The sequence below is a fragment of the Mobula hypostoma genome, chromosome 9 (genome assembly GCF_963921235.1).
Source record: "Mobula hypostoma chromosome 9, sMobHyp1.1, whole genome shotgun sequence".
Classification (NCBI taxonomy): Eukaryota; Metazoa; Chordata; class Chondrichthyes; order Myliobatiformes; family Myliobatidae; genus Mobula; species Mobula hypostoma.
Genome location: NC_086105.1, coordinates 95,148,559 through 95,162,211, shown reverse-complemented (window position 1 = coordinate 95,162,211; position 13,653 = coordinate 95,148,559). Strand labels below are relative to the sequence as shown.

The window sequence follows — 13,653 nt, the reverse complement described above, 5'->3', positions numbered from 1 at the left end:
GTACAAGATAATAAGAGGAATAGATAGAGTGGATAGCCAGCGCCTCTTCCCCAGGGCACCACAGCTCAATACAAGAGGACATGGCTTTAAGGTAAGGGGTGGGAAGTTCAAGGGGGATATTAGAGGAAGGTTTTTTACTCAGAGAGTGGTTGGTGCGTGGAATGCACTGCCTGAGTCAGTGGTGGAGGCAGATATATTAGTGAAGTTTAAGAGACTACTAGACAGGTATATGGAGGAATCTAAGGTGGGGGCTTACATGGGAGGCAGGATTTGAGGGTTGGCACAACATTGTGGGCCGAAGGGCCTGTACTGTGCTGTACTATTCTATGTTCTATGGAACCAAGTTAGGCTAACTGAAGAAAATAACAAATCTGAAGCTGTAGAAGAGTGCCAAATCACATTGTTTGTGAAGAAATCTCTTACTGATGCAGAGATATCTGAGACAGAGATTTTGCCGATAGAATCTCTAGGATCCGCTGTTATTGATACAGCATGCACAAGCACAGTGTGTGGAGAAAAATGACTTGAAAGCTGTGTAAGTGAACTAAACCAGAATGAGGTGCAGAAACTGGTGAACACAGATACACCTCGTAACAAAGCATTCAAATTTGGAGATGGAAAGATTGTACATTCCACCAAAAGAGTGAACATTCCCGCAAAAATAGGGCAGACAAAATGTTACATTCAAACGGAGGCGGGACCAGTGAACATTCCATTACATTTGAGTAAATCTTCCCTTAAAAAAGCACTAGCAGTACTGGATATGGAGTATGACCAAGTAATGATGTTTCAACAGCCTGTGTCTCTTGAGCTCACCAACACTGGGCATTACTGTGTGAACATTCTAGTTAAAGACATTACTGAGAACCAATGTGAGAATGAAGCACCAACTCTCACACAAAACATGACTATAGATGAGAAACGAAACATGTTGCTCAAACTTCACAAGCAGTTTGGACACACTTCAATTGATTGACTTCAGAAACTGCTGAGGAGTTCAGGAAACAAAGATGCAAATTATTTTTCCATTCTGAAGCAGATGATTGACAGTTGTGAGACATACCAAAAGTTTGGAAATCACAAGGCCAGGGTTGGTCTGCCACTAGCATGTGAATACAATGAAACAGAAGCCGTAGACCTACATGAACTGAAGCAAGGAGTGTGGTATCTCCACATCATTGATGAGTTCACACGCTTCAGTGCTGGTAGCATTGTAAACACAAAGAAACCCTCAGAGATAGGGGGAAAAACACTCATCCATTCCTGGGTAAGTGTATATGGCCCTCCTTGGAACATATTCAGTTACAATAGTGGCAAATTTAATAATGATGAATTCAGAAATATGGCAAAGAACTTTAACATTGACAACAGTAGCATATAGTCCTTGGAGTAATGGACTTTGGGAGCGACACAATCAAATGTTTACTGAAATAGTGCTGAAGGTAAAGAAAAGCAATGGCTATGATTGGAACACAGCCCTGGGCTGGCCACTTATGGTAAAGAATACCATGCACAAGGTACATGGCTAAAGGCCGTATCAATTGGTGCTGGGCCAGAATCCTCACCTTCCCTCTGTACGGGTTGACAGGCCACCTGCTCTAGAGGGCACTACAAGGAGTGAATGGTTTGGGAAAGATATTTCAGCACTGCATGCATCAAGGAAGGCTTCGACCGAAGCAGAGTGTTGAGAGAGAATTCAAAGAGCACTGAGGGTAGAGGTCTGTCCTAGAAATGACAAATAGGAGAGAGGGAACAAAATGGATTAGAAAAGCGCAGACTGTAGAGAATGGAAAGGTCCTGGAGTTGTGATTGGCCAGGATGGAGTTGTGGTATTGGTGAGCCATGGAGGTACATATGTGAGAGTGTATCATTCCAGACTACGTAAAGCACAAACTAAGCACCATCAGAACTCCGTGGAGAATGACATTAAAAAAAAAAGAAAAGCACTTACCTGGCACACGGTCTCATAGCACAGACAGGGATGAAGAAAGTGCAGCTAAGGACCCAACAGAGCTGCTCGACAGTGGCACAGATGAGACAGTGCTGAAGAGAGTGCAATTGGGGACTGAGACTTGCCTGAACAGAAATTATCACAAGTGCAAAGATAACATGGAAGTTTCAGTCTTAAAACAAGACAAACTGAGAAATTTGTAGACCAAGACACTGTTATCTCATACAAAGCTGAGGTCTTAGGACAAGCAGGCAAAGCCACTGAGAGAAACAAAAGTTGGTACAACTCGAATTACCTAGAACCAGTCACGGTCACTGGTGCTGCAGGGTCAGTTGACATGTCATGTGTTAACAGACTTCATATTGAACCAAGTATAGGTCAGGCTGGCAGGCTGGACCATCTGAGAAATGTCAAAATTAAGATGTCCTAGTAACTAAAGAGGTGTCATTTGAATCTGCAAAACAGGATGAAATCATAAGGTGGAGAAATAATGGAGTGTTGAAGAAGCCAGAGACATTGGTCAAAAGACAGTCTCTACAAGATGGTGTGTACCCTGAAAGAAACCCCTACAGAAATTATACAAAAAGCACGTCTGGTGGCTAGAGGTTTTGAGGAACTGAACATAGAAGAACTCCAAAAAGACTCGCCAACACATGCATCAGAGTCTTCCGACTACCTCTCTCAGAGATATGTCAAAAGCATTGGCAACCCCACTGCATGGACATAAAATCTGCACTCTCACAGGGAATGGGCCTCCTGAAGCCAGAAGTGAAGGAACACTATGGAAACTCAAATAGTGTATCTATGGGTCCAGCAGATGCATCACTCTACTAGTATAAAAAGAAGAAAATAACGTTGAAAACAGGTGGAAAGAAATCACAAGTAGATCCAGCAGTTTTTTACTGATAAAATTCAGGATATCATGTGATTGGAATACTTACCTGTTATGTTGATGACTTCATATGGGGAGGCTCACAAAAACTTTGCCACAACAGTAATCCATCAGCTAAAGTCAGCCTTTCAGGTTGGACGAGAGGAACAGGACAGATTCTGCTATGTAGGGATAGACATCCTTGCTATTGATGGAACAGTACAACTGCACCAAGAAAGCTACATCAAGAATCCTCAGACAATCCCCACGAAATCCTGACGCGTTGCACAACAGGGTGCACTCCTCAGTGAAGCTGAAGTGGAGCAACTTAGGTCAAAGATCGGTCAGATTCTATGGGAGGCAAGGCAGAGCAGACCTGACATCATATTTGATGCCTGCAACTTGGCATCCAGCACGATCTTCCTGATTGAGGTATTCCAGGGGGATATTTTATTGTACTGATGGGAGAAGAGGGAAGATTTTCACCTATCTATGCCAGAGAGGTAAAAATGGTGTTGTACGGAGTACACTGGCAGGAGAAATTCTTGCAATGTCTAAAAGTATTGACAACGCTGTTTTTCTGTCTACTCTCTAGTCTGAGCTTTTCCATGGTGACCCAAAGGAGGACAGTCTACAAATAACTTGTGTCACAGACAGCTAACTCTTTGGTTGATGCGGTCAAATCCACCAAGCCAGCTGCAGAAAAGAGGCTTTGTCTGGAGATAAGCAGCAAAGAAATTGTACAAGCACAGAAAATTCATCACATGGTATGATCAACTACAAAGGAACAACTAGCTCCAGCTCTTGTGCTGTTAAAGGCACTTAGTGAAGGCATTTGGTACCTTAAGAATTGTATTAACTTCAGGGGTTAGAACTAATTCCCATATCCTAATGGACATTTGAATTGTCTTTAAATTTTTAAAAATGTTTTTAATATATACACAAAAAGGATTGTTGGGTTCTGTTCATTTCGACGATGTAAATATTGAGTATGCATGCACACTCTCTTTGCTCTGTGCGTGTGGGGGGGGGCATGCGGTGGGGGTGGGAGATTGTGGTATATAAAGGTGGTGGCCCTCAGGTATTGAAGGGAGACGTTGGAAGTAAAGCTGTTTAAACAAAAGAAAAACGTGTCCTTGTTGTTTGGGTGTTCACACAAGATTCTTTTCAATAGGCAGTGAGCCAGTGCTTAGACTCCAGAATATGCCAGGAATGTGGTCACAGACCAGAGGGTTCAGTGCACTGAACAGAAGTTAACCCACCCTCAGTCAGCTAAGAGATGAGCTAATTTACTCACCATTCCATCTCCAGTTATTTTACCAACAAAATCAACAGGACATTTCTCTCTATTGCAGACAGCACGCAGGAACTCAGAGTCCTTCGAACGCAAGAGGAGAGCATTGGATTCCTGATACTCTGCTCCCCACAACTCCAGCACACTCAGAGTTGGATCACCCACCTGAAACAGCAATGGAAAGATGTGCAGAATAATCGTCAACACACTCACTCAGCTCTGTGTTAAATAAACAGCATGGTTTGGACACCCAAACACATCAACCCTCGTCAAGGGTAGAATGACTGGGAATGAATCTATAAATATACTGAGATACGTCACATGCCTTCTGCCAAAATCAGCAAACATGGTTTTGGGGATAAATGTGAAACATACTAAAATCGCGTCACATCTCCAAAATCACAAATCAGTGTTGGTAATTTTGCCAAATGCACCCCGCCCCCCCCCAAAGCCAGATGAACTATAGTCCAGAATGTCAAAGGCAGCAGGAAGCTAACACTGCACTTTCCTAATTTTTCAGCTATCCCAGTTACAATAGTAATGTGAGAATTAAAACATGATGGCGTGGAAGTAGCTTTGGTCTAAACAACTGTAGGTAAGTTGGTGAAACTTGTTCTAAGGGACTCGATAAATCTTCAGAATTGGGTTTAAAATCAACAGCATACATCTTGAAATTTGTTGAATTTGCTGCAAAAGTACAGTGCAATACATAATAGAAAAAATGAATTACAGTATTTAGTTAAATAAGTAGTGCAAAAATAGAAATAAAAAGTATGAGGTGATGTTAATGAGTTCAACGTCCATTCAGAAATTGGATGGCAGAGGGGAAGATGATGTTCCTGAATCACCGACTATGGTAGCAATGAGACATGATCTGGAAAGGCTCTGGTTAATCAATGCCAGCCAAAGTGATTTATTCAGGGAGAGTCCCGACAGACTAGAATGATTATACTTGAGATAGAAACAAGTAGGTTTGATGAAAGGAGTGTGTCTGATATGATAAGACCTGTAACACAAGGTTCAGTACTTGTTCCCTATAGTGACTTAGACTTAAACACAAGGGCCACAATAAGGATGTCTCCAGATGATAAAAATTGCCTGCATGGTCAACAACAGGAAAATATTAGTACTGTCAGTTAGAGAATCAAGAAATGGAATGGTGTAAAGTATGCACTGGGATAGTACAAAAACAAGAGCAATAAAACAAAGAAACATAGAAAAATAATGGGCCATTTAGCCCTTCACCTGCTAAATCATTCAATACCATCATGGCTGATCATCCTAATAGCCCTTTAACTTCTTGAGCATCTAGAAGTCTATTCATATCATTCTTAAAGGTACAGCAACCTGACCCCCTAAGCCTACTCTGGTAGAGAATGCCACAGGTTCACCACTCTCCAAGTGAAGCAGTTGCTTATCTCAGTCACTGAAGTGTTTAGTCCTTATCTAGAGACTCCAATCCTTGTCTGCATTCAGCTTGCGAGTAGCTCAGTATCTTGTATGCTTTTTTTGTAAATCTCTGCAAGCAGGGAAAGTGCTACAACTGCCCATCTCTTCCCACACCATCATTCAGGGTCCCAAACAGTCCTTTCAGGTGAGGCAAAACTTTGCCCACAAGTCTGTCGGGGGCACAGTATCTGGTGCTCAGAGTGCAGTCTCCTCGACATTGGTGAGATCCAACGTAGATTGGGGGGTCGCTCCGTTGAGTGACTTCACTCACCAGCTGGGATTTCCCGGTAGCCTTTTAATTCTACTTCACATTTAGACATGTCTGTCCATGGCTGCCTCTACTGCCGTGATCAGGCCATTCTCAGGTTGGAGGAGCAGCACCTCACTTCTTCTGGGTAGCCGACAATCTGATGGCATGAACATCAATTTCTCCAACTTTCAGTAATTTCTCCCCTCTACCCCTTCTCTTTTTCAGTTTTCCATCCTGGCTCCCCTCTTACCTGCTCATCTCCCTCTGGTGCCCTTTCTCCTTCCTCCCCCCACCCCAATGGTCCCCTCTCCTATTAGATTCCTCCTCCTTCAGTCCTCACCTTCCCCAACTATCAACTCCCAGCTTCTCACTTTATTCCTCTTCACCCACCCAAATTCCCCCCAACCATCACCTGCCAGCTTGTACTCCTTCCCCTCTCCCACTTTCTTATTCTAGCTTCTTCACCCTTTTCCAGTCCTGATGAAGTCCAAGCTTGAAATGTTTATTCTCACTATTGATACTGCCTGACCTACTGATTTCTTCCAGCATTTTGTGTGTTGCTCTTGCAGGTTTCTAGTTCTTCCAAAACAGGTCTATGTTTATCAGGAGCAACATGGCATTTGGGGCAAAAACAAAAAAGTGGGTCCCCTTAGAGACCGAAGGAGTAATCAATGTGTGGAGTAGAGGGGATATGGGTGAGGTTCTGAGTGAATGTTTCTCTGTATTCACCAAGGAGAAGGATGTGGAAGATAGAGTTTTGATTGGGGTTTCTTTTGTGCATATAATTAAGATTGATGAAGGGATGGTGGTGGACATCGGCTGTATGGGTTTTAGCAAGGCATTTGACAAGGTTCCACATAATCAGCTGGTCCTGATGGTTAATGCAAGTGGGATCCCAGGTGAACTGGCCAGATGGATCCAAAATTGGCTTGGTAATAGCAGGCAGAGGGTCGTAGTGAAAGGAAGACTTTCCATTGGAAGCCGATTATAAGTAGGGTTGATGCAGATAGTTGCTATTTGTGATTCTTATAAACATCTTGAACGTGAATGTGGGTATCATTAGTAAGTTTGCAAATGACATGAAAATTGGTGTTGTTTATGATGAGTAAGGCTGTCCAAAGATAGAGGATATTGATCAGATGGATATTAGAGTGGAGTATTTGCAGAATCTAATCTCGACAAGTGCAAGGTGATGTATTTGAAATGTCAAGGTAGGGGATATCTACTGAATGGTAGGATACAAGGAATATTGATGAAAAGAGGGAAAGTGGCAACACAGGTAGAGTGGTGAAGAACATTATAGCATGCTTGCCTTGCATGAACGAAGTTGTGATATTATGTCCCACCTTTACAAAACACTGGTTAGACCTCTTTAGTGCAGTTTTAGTTATGCACTGAAGGAGAAAGTTGCAGAGGAAATTCAAAAGGATATTGCCCATTTTGGAGGGCTTTTTTTATGGAGAGGTGATTTTATAGGCTGAGTTTGCTTTCCCTGGAGTGTTGGAGGCCAAGTGTAACTTGACAGAGGCACAGACGTATTTTTTTAAAAAAGTATCTGTCTACCCCAAGGTAGAGTACTAAAAGTAGCAGAGCATAGGTTTAAGGTGCTTACAGAGGTGGCAATTGATTAAGTTGCGATAATAGTTAAGAAATATTTAGGCAGGCATTCAATAGGCCAGGCACTAAAGTAATGTAATGTGGGCAAATGAGATTAGTGCAGATGGGAAGGCGGCTGGCATGGATGTGGTGGGTGAAAGGGCCCATTTCTGTAGCATCTGACTCTTATGGCGAACTTTTGTCGGTCTTTTCCTGGGCAAGGAGAACAAAACTGTACTCAGACCCTGTGTAACCACAGCAAGATATCCATGCTCCTGTGCTCAAAACTTCACGCAAAGACAGCCAATACAACATTTGAATCTGAACTGATTGCACTATTTGCATATTTGCTTTTAGTGACTGCATACAAGGACATCCAGAGCTGTCTGAACATCAGCATTTTGCAATCACTATGTAAATATACTCATGACTATGGCCAAATTCCACTTCAATTCCATCTATAAGTTTGCAGACAACACCTCTGCAGTGGGACAGATATCAAACAATGACAAGGTGGGGAACAGGGGTATTGGAGACTCTAGACCAGAGGTTCCCATGGACCAATACCATTAAGCAATGGGACTGCGGATCCCGGACCCCAGGTTGGGAACCCCTGTTCCAGTGGTTTGGTGTCAACACAACATTTTCCTCAATAGCAGCTAATAGAAGCTAGTCATTGACTTGAGAAAGAACGATGGAGTATATTTGTGTCAATGGTGTTGAGGTTGAGATCGTTAAGACCTTTAAGTTTCCAGATGAAATATCACCAATTTGTCTCAGTCAATCCACATGGACACTATGGCCAAAAAAAGCTGACAACTTCCTCAGAAGGCTATGGAAATTCAGTATGCCAAGAACTCCTACCAATCTTTATTGATGCACATTAGAAAGCATCCTATCTGGATGTATCGAAGTTTGGTAGGGCAACTGTGCTGCCCAAGACTGCAAGAAATAGCAGAGTGGGAACAGAGTCCAGTTGATCACACAAACCAACCTCCTTATCAATGACTCCATCTACACTTCCCACTGCCACAGGAAGGCAACCAACACGATCAAGGACACTCCCACTCTGACTGTGCTCCATTCTCCTCTCCCATCAGACAGAAGATACAAGAGCCTAAAGGCGTAAACCACCAGACAAGGACAGCTTCTATCCCACTGTTATCAGGCTTTTGAACAGATCTTTCAAATATTAAAAGATGAACTCCTGAACTCTTGATCTTCTAATCTAACTTACTGTGACCCATGTACTTTGTCTCCCTGCATTTTGATGTAACTATAACACTATTCAGCTTTGTCTTAATTTCACTACCTCCAAGCAATGATATTTTGTAGGCATGATCTGTCTCATGCATAACAAAACCTTCCTGTATCTCAGTGCACGTGACATTAATAAACCAATACATCACATGCACAATTTCTGTATATTCTTTTTAAAACATCTTTGGTTGAGTCTTTGATATGGATATTGCACAATAATGATGCTCTTCTCTCAAATAATTTCCCCCTTACCTTGAACTTGCTGGTGTATATCCTGGCACCTGCTGGTTCACTCAGCTCTTTCAAAACATTACCTAATGGGGTATTAAGGCGAGTACATCACATTCTGTAAATATCAGCATGGTAACTGCATGCACTGACAATAACCAAATGTGTTCCCTTTTCACCTCCATTAACTACTCTCACAACTATTCGCTCCCAATGGCCATATTCCTAATGGATCCAAACCCCTTGTCATTCACTCCTACTGCCTTTATTCCCAATGGATCTAAATCCATATTTGGGGATTTGCTCATAAGACACAGGAGCAGAATTAGGCCATTTGGCCCATTGAGTCTGCTCTATTCGATCATGGCTGATTTATTATTGCTCTCAACCCCACTTTCCTGCCTTCTCACCACAACCTTTGACACCCTTATTAATCGAGAACCTATCAGACTCCCTTTTAAGTATTCTGGTATAAATATTTATTATTGTGACAATAAGTCTCTTCCTCTACTCTCAAGTTCTGCTTTTCCTAATGCCTCCATCTATGGCACTGTGACATTCCTCCAGAGACTCCTGTTTGGCACTACCTGATAGCAACCCCATTCATTTCCCTCCCCCACCTCCACCCCCATTCATGTCTGACAGGTCCTCTCACTGCTGTCAATCAACCCACACTCAGCAGCACCACTAGTTAGTACACTCACCATTGCCTCCAGCTCCCTGGTCATGAATGCTACAGATTGGGTTGCTCTGCTGTCTTTCCACACAGGCCCGGAGAACTCGGTTCATCTTCTGCTCCATCTCAGCATCACCTCGCTGCACTGCCCCAAAATCAAGTTCTGCTGTGTTGTCTCCCTGCACCTGAGGAGAGAATCCGGAAATGCTAATCATGAATAACCAAAATCTTCACAGGCCGATGCAGCTCATCTTGTATCAACACATACATCAGTTCAGTGTTGCTAGAGCATTCTCACATCCTGCTCATCATTACAAATACTGCTGCACCAGTGGTGATACACTCTCCCTGGCTGCACCCTACCCCAAACTATAACCCAATTCCATCCACTGTTCCTTTCATGCAGCCAAATTCACAGCCCACTCTCCCAACACCTAGAGTGCTTTATCCCCCCACTCCAGCCATTTGCTCCACCACAGTGACTTCCCACTCACGTTTGTTTACAATCTGTCAACAGTCCTATCCCCGTAATAACAACCAGCTACTCCATTCCTAGCCATGAAAATGGCCACAAGGCATCTAGGAATGACAGTACATTGTTCCTGGTTAATGAGGGCTGTCAGATGAAGTGGAGAGATAAAATTATGTAAAATAATTATATGCTAAAAACGCTTAGACTGACAACCAGTCAAAATGTGATAAAAAGCAGAAATGTGATTTTGTTTGAAAAGTAAAGCTAACATTGCAGTAATTTCAGGGGATTTCAAACATCAGATTATTTGGTACAGTAACACAATCCTTCAAACAGAATGCAGTACAGCACAGAAACAGACCCTCCAGCCCACTATGTCTTCACAAATCATGATGCTGGTTTAACTACTTCAAGGGTCTGTCCAAATGACTCTTAAACATTGTATCATATGTGCTTCTACAACTCTCCCTGGTAGTGCATACTAGGCATCCGTCGCATTATTTAAAGTAATTTACTCCCCCTCATTTTAAAGCTGTGCCCTTTAGTATTTAGCATTTCAACCCCAGGGGGAAACATTAGCTACCCTAAAAGAGGTTCAAGATAAATGTCTGAAATGAGAGAGATGCAGTTCTAGACAGTTTCAGGGAATGCAAGGAGTGGCATTCGAACAGTATCCTGGCAGTTGAGTATAACTCAGTTACAGTTGGGCTAGCTCTGCACAGAGGCGAGGAAAAACCGGGACTTGAAGCCAAGGAAGGAAAGGCTGAATTATGAAGCTTTGTTCACTTGAAGCAGTGTCGGAACACAGCATGGCATTCAAGTTAGGAGTAATTCACGGTAAAGATATTGAAATAATAAGAGTCGGACAAGCCAAAATAGGAGGAATTTTAAGAACACTCAACACTGCAGAAAACCTAGTGGTTGTACCCTTGGTATGTGAAAAGTTTTCAACTCTGTCCAACCGTAAGAGCAGAGAGACCCCTACACTCAACTGCCCAACAGTGTCAGGATAGAATAACTTCTTCCACTGACAAAGACACAATGGTCCAAGTGGCAGTTTCCTTTTATTCTCTGATGAAGCTTTGACAGCCTCAGAAGGGAATGTGCACCCTCATTCAGCAGATCGTGGCTGGCTCTGCCCTCACAGCCTGTACTTCACCTGCAGCCCTCACAGCCAAATTCCTTCACACTGGTACCCACTCCCTCACTGATTAACTTCACATACAAGAATAAATTGACTTCATATCTTGCCTGAATGGAAGATGCGGCCCCTCCACCCACACCGATTCGATACACAGGGCCTCCGATCTTCACCACCTCCATCTCTGAAAATAGACACAAACCAGGAGTTAGATAACATAACTGGAGGCTATTGACTGAGTCCAGTCACATAGGCACTGAACTTGGGCTGTGGATAGGCTCAACACACGGGTCATGCTCATATGGAGAACAAATTGACAACTCCCACCTCCAACCCAAAGCCATCAGAACCCACACACACATATCCAAACCCAAAGATATTCCCAAACCACAATTAGACCACATGCCCAACCTACCTGAACCTATAAGGGCAACACACCCATCGCCACCTGCATCTCCAAGATACACCCTCACCTGATGTCTTGTTTAACTATATCCATGACCATTCCAACTCCTGATGCCTGCCCTCCAATCACACATCCTAAAAGAAGCCAAGGGAACACCCACATCCACCCAGTGGGTGCCTTCTTGATTAGTCAGGGCATGAGCAGTTATGGGAAGAAAGCAGGAGATTGGGGCTGAGAGGGAAATGGATCAGCCTTGATGAAATGGCGGAGTAGACTCTACGGGCCTATATCTTACGGTCTTACCCATCTATTGCACACAAATCCTAACTGCAATCCTGCATACCCACCCCAGAAGAAAGTCAATGGGTACAATCCACCTGGCTACCCTGGCAAAGAGCATTGCCCTAGTTCAAATGCTCCCATGTGCTTGACTACAACCTTAGGCATATGTGCCCTCCTACGATCCCACCCAATGGCCAATGCTAAACGATACCAGACACTCAGTTAGGCATGTACCCAACAACCCACATGTCCACTCACAGATAATTAATCGCCCTCTTGCCCAGCCACACTCCTACCAAAAGTCACCTTGCCAATCATCAGACCACCCCTTATTCTACATCACCTACACTCTGGCCCAATTTACTCTCAACCAAACCCACAATCGCCAGCAAAGCACAGAAGCACATGGACATTACTACCACTTGCCCAGCATTAGCCAAACAAGACACACCTGGTTCGGGCTGTTCTTTCCGGACATGTTGATCTTCAATGGTTCCAATACCAGCACTGAACATAATGGGTTTAATCCACTCCCTTCTCTCCCCACTGGGGAGTATCATTCCAAATGAGCGGGCAAATCCTGGAATAAAAAGTAAATCAAACACACTGGAAGAGAAACATGATGCAGCAGCTGACTGGGGGCAAGAGGCAGAGGCTCAGACAGATACAAGGCTCTATCTGCTACTAACCAGATACAGTTAAATGGATTCCAAACAGATCCAGATCAATTGCCAGGCCCCCAAGCAAATCCAATGCACCCAGCTCCTCACTGCTGCTAGGAACCAGGTCCTACCTGCCAAGACTGGCTCTCCAAATTTATTGCCGTAATCTGAAGCTCCATTACTGGCTTCAATCACCACTTCCAGTGGTCGTGCAAAGTTTCCAGGATAGGTGAAAGTTTGGTCTTCCCAGGGTAGCTCATAACCTGTAACAACAACCGAAGCATCAAATTAAAGTGTACCTACTTTACAATCTCATGTGGATGTGCAGGAAGGACAAAAGTTGAAAGCTCAAGAGAAGATGGCCTGAGCTTTAAACAGTTATTATGTGTACGGCAAGATGATCAGATTGCAAGTTCAGCACAGGAGAAAGTGACAGAGAAGACAGAGAAGTATGTAATGCTTTATGAATAACCAATCAGAATCAGGCTGAATATAGTTATGAGCGGGGGAAAGAGAGAAATGCAAAGAAACAAGTGAATAAATAGCGTGATAAAAACCATGGGAAGATGCCCAAAAGACTTTTTATAAGAATGTAGACGGCAGACAGGATTTAAGGATGATTATGGCGCTGAGGAACAAGGCAAAAATGAGTACACTCCATACTCATAGGTGTATGGCAAGAGAATGCTGCCAAAATCTCAGTCAAAGGAGCAGGTGAAAATTGATTAGGTGGTACTGGATCTGCTCCTCTCAAAGCAACTTAAATTTGTCAACAAAGTTACAGAAAGGAATGCAAAAGATGTTTGTTATGTCGACCTTTTTTGGAAAAGAAGACAGCCAAAAAAGTCGCACATAAGAGCAAAACCAAGGCCTGTAAATTGTAGGGTCATTTGTAACATGGTATGAAATTGGCTTAAAGGCAGAAATGGGACTATTGCCAAATGATGGAAATGGGTACATGGCTGACACAAAGTTTTAAGTGAGGAACAGATTTCAAGAGGCCAAAATAGGATGGCTGAATGACCAAACAAGAGGCAAATACAAGACAGAAAAGATATGTTTTGCAGAAAGATCAGACAGTACAATGAAAACTCAATGACATACTTCAAGGAACA

At 43.2% G+C, this 13,653-nt stretch overlaps 1 protein-coding gene across 4 annotated transcripts in view; it reads right to left on the bottom strand.

Moving 5' to 3' along the window:
- Nucleotides 1–13,653, bottom strand: part of pfas (phosphoribosylformylglycinamidine synthase) — a 51,768-nt gene that overhangs the window by 25,513 nt on the left and 12,602 nt on the right. For all 4 annotated transcript variants that reach the window (XM_063058694.1, XM_063058693.1, XM_063058697.1 and 1 more), the window contains exons 10-15: nt 12,670–12,801; nt 12,328–12,456; nt 11,299–11,372; nt 9,604–9,760; nt 8,924–8,985; nt 4,120–4,281 (exon numbers count right to left, since the gene is read on the bottom strand). In XM_063058694.1, coding sequence (XP_062914764.1) covers nt 4,120–4,281; nt 8,924–8,985; nt 9,604–9,760; nt 11,299–11,372; nt 12,328–12,456; nt 12,670–12,801 — 716 coding nt within the window. The remainder of the gene's footprint in view (nt 1–4,119; nt 4,282–8,923; nt 8,986–9,603; nt 9,761–11,298; nt 11,373–12,327; nt 12,457–12,669; nt 12,802–13,653) is intronic.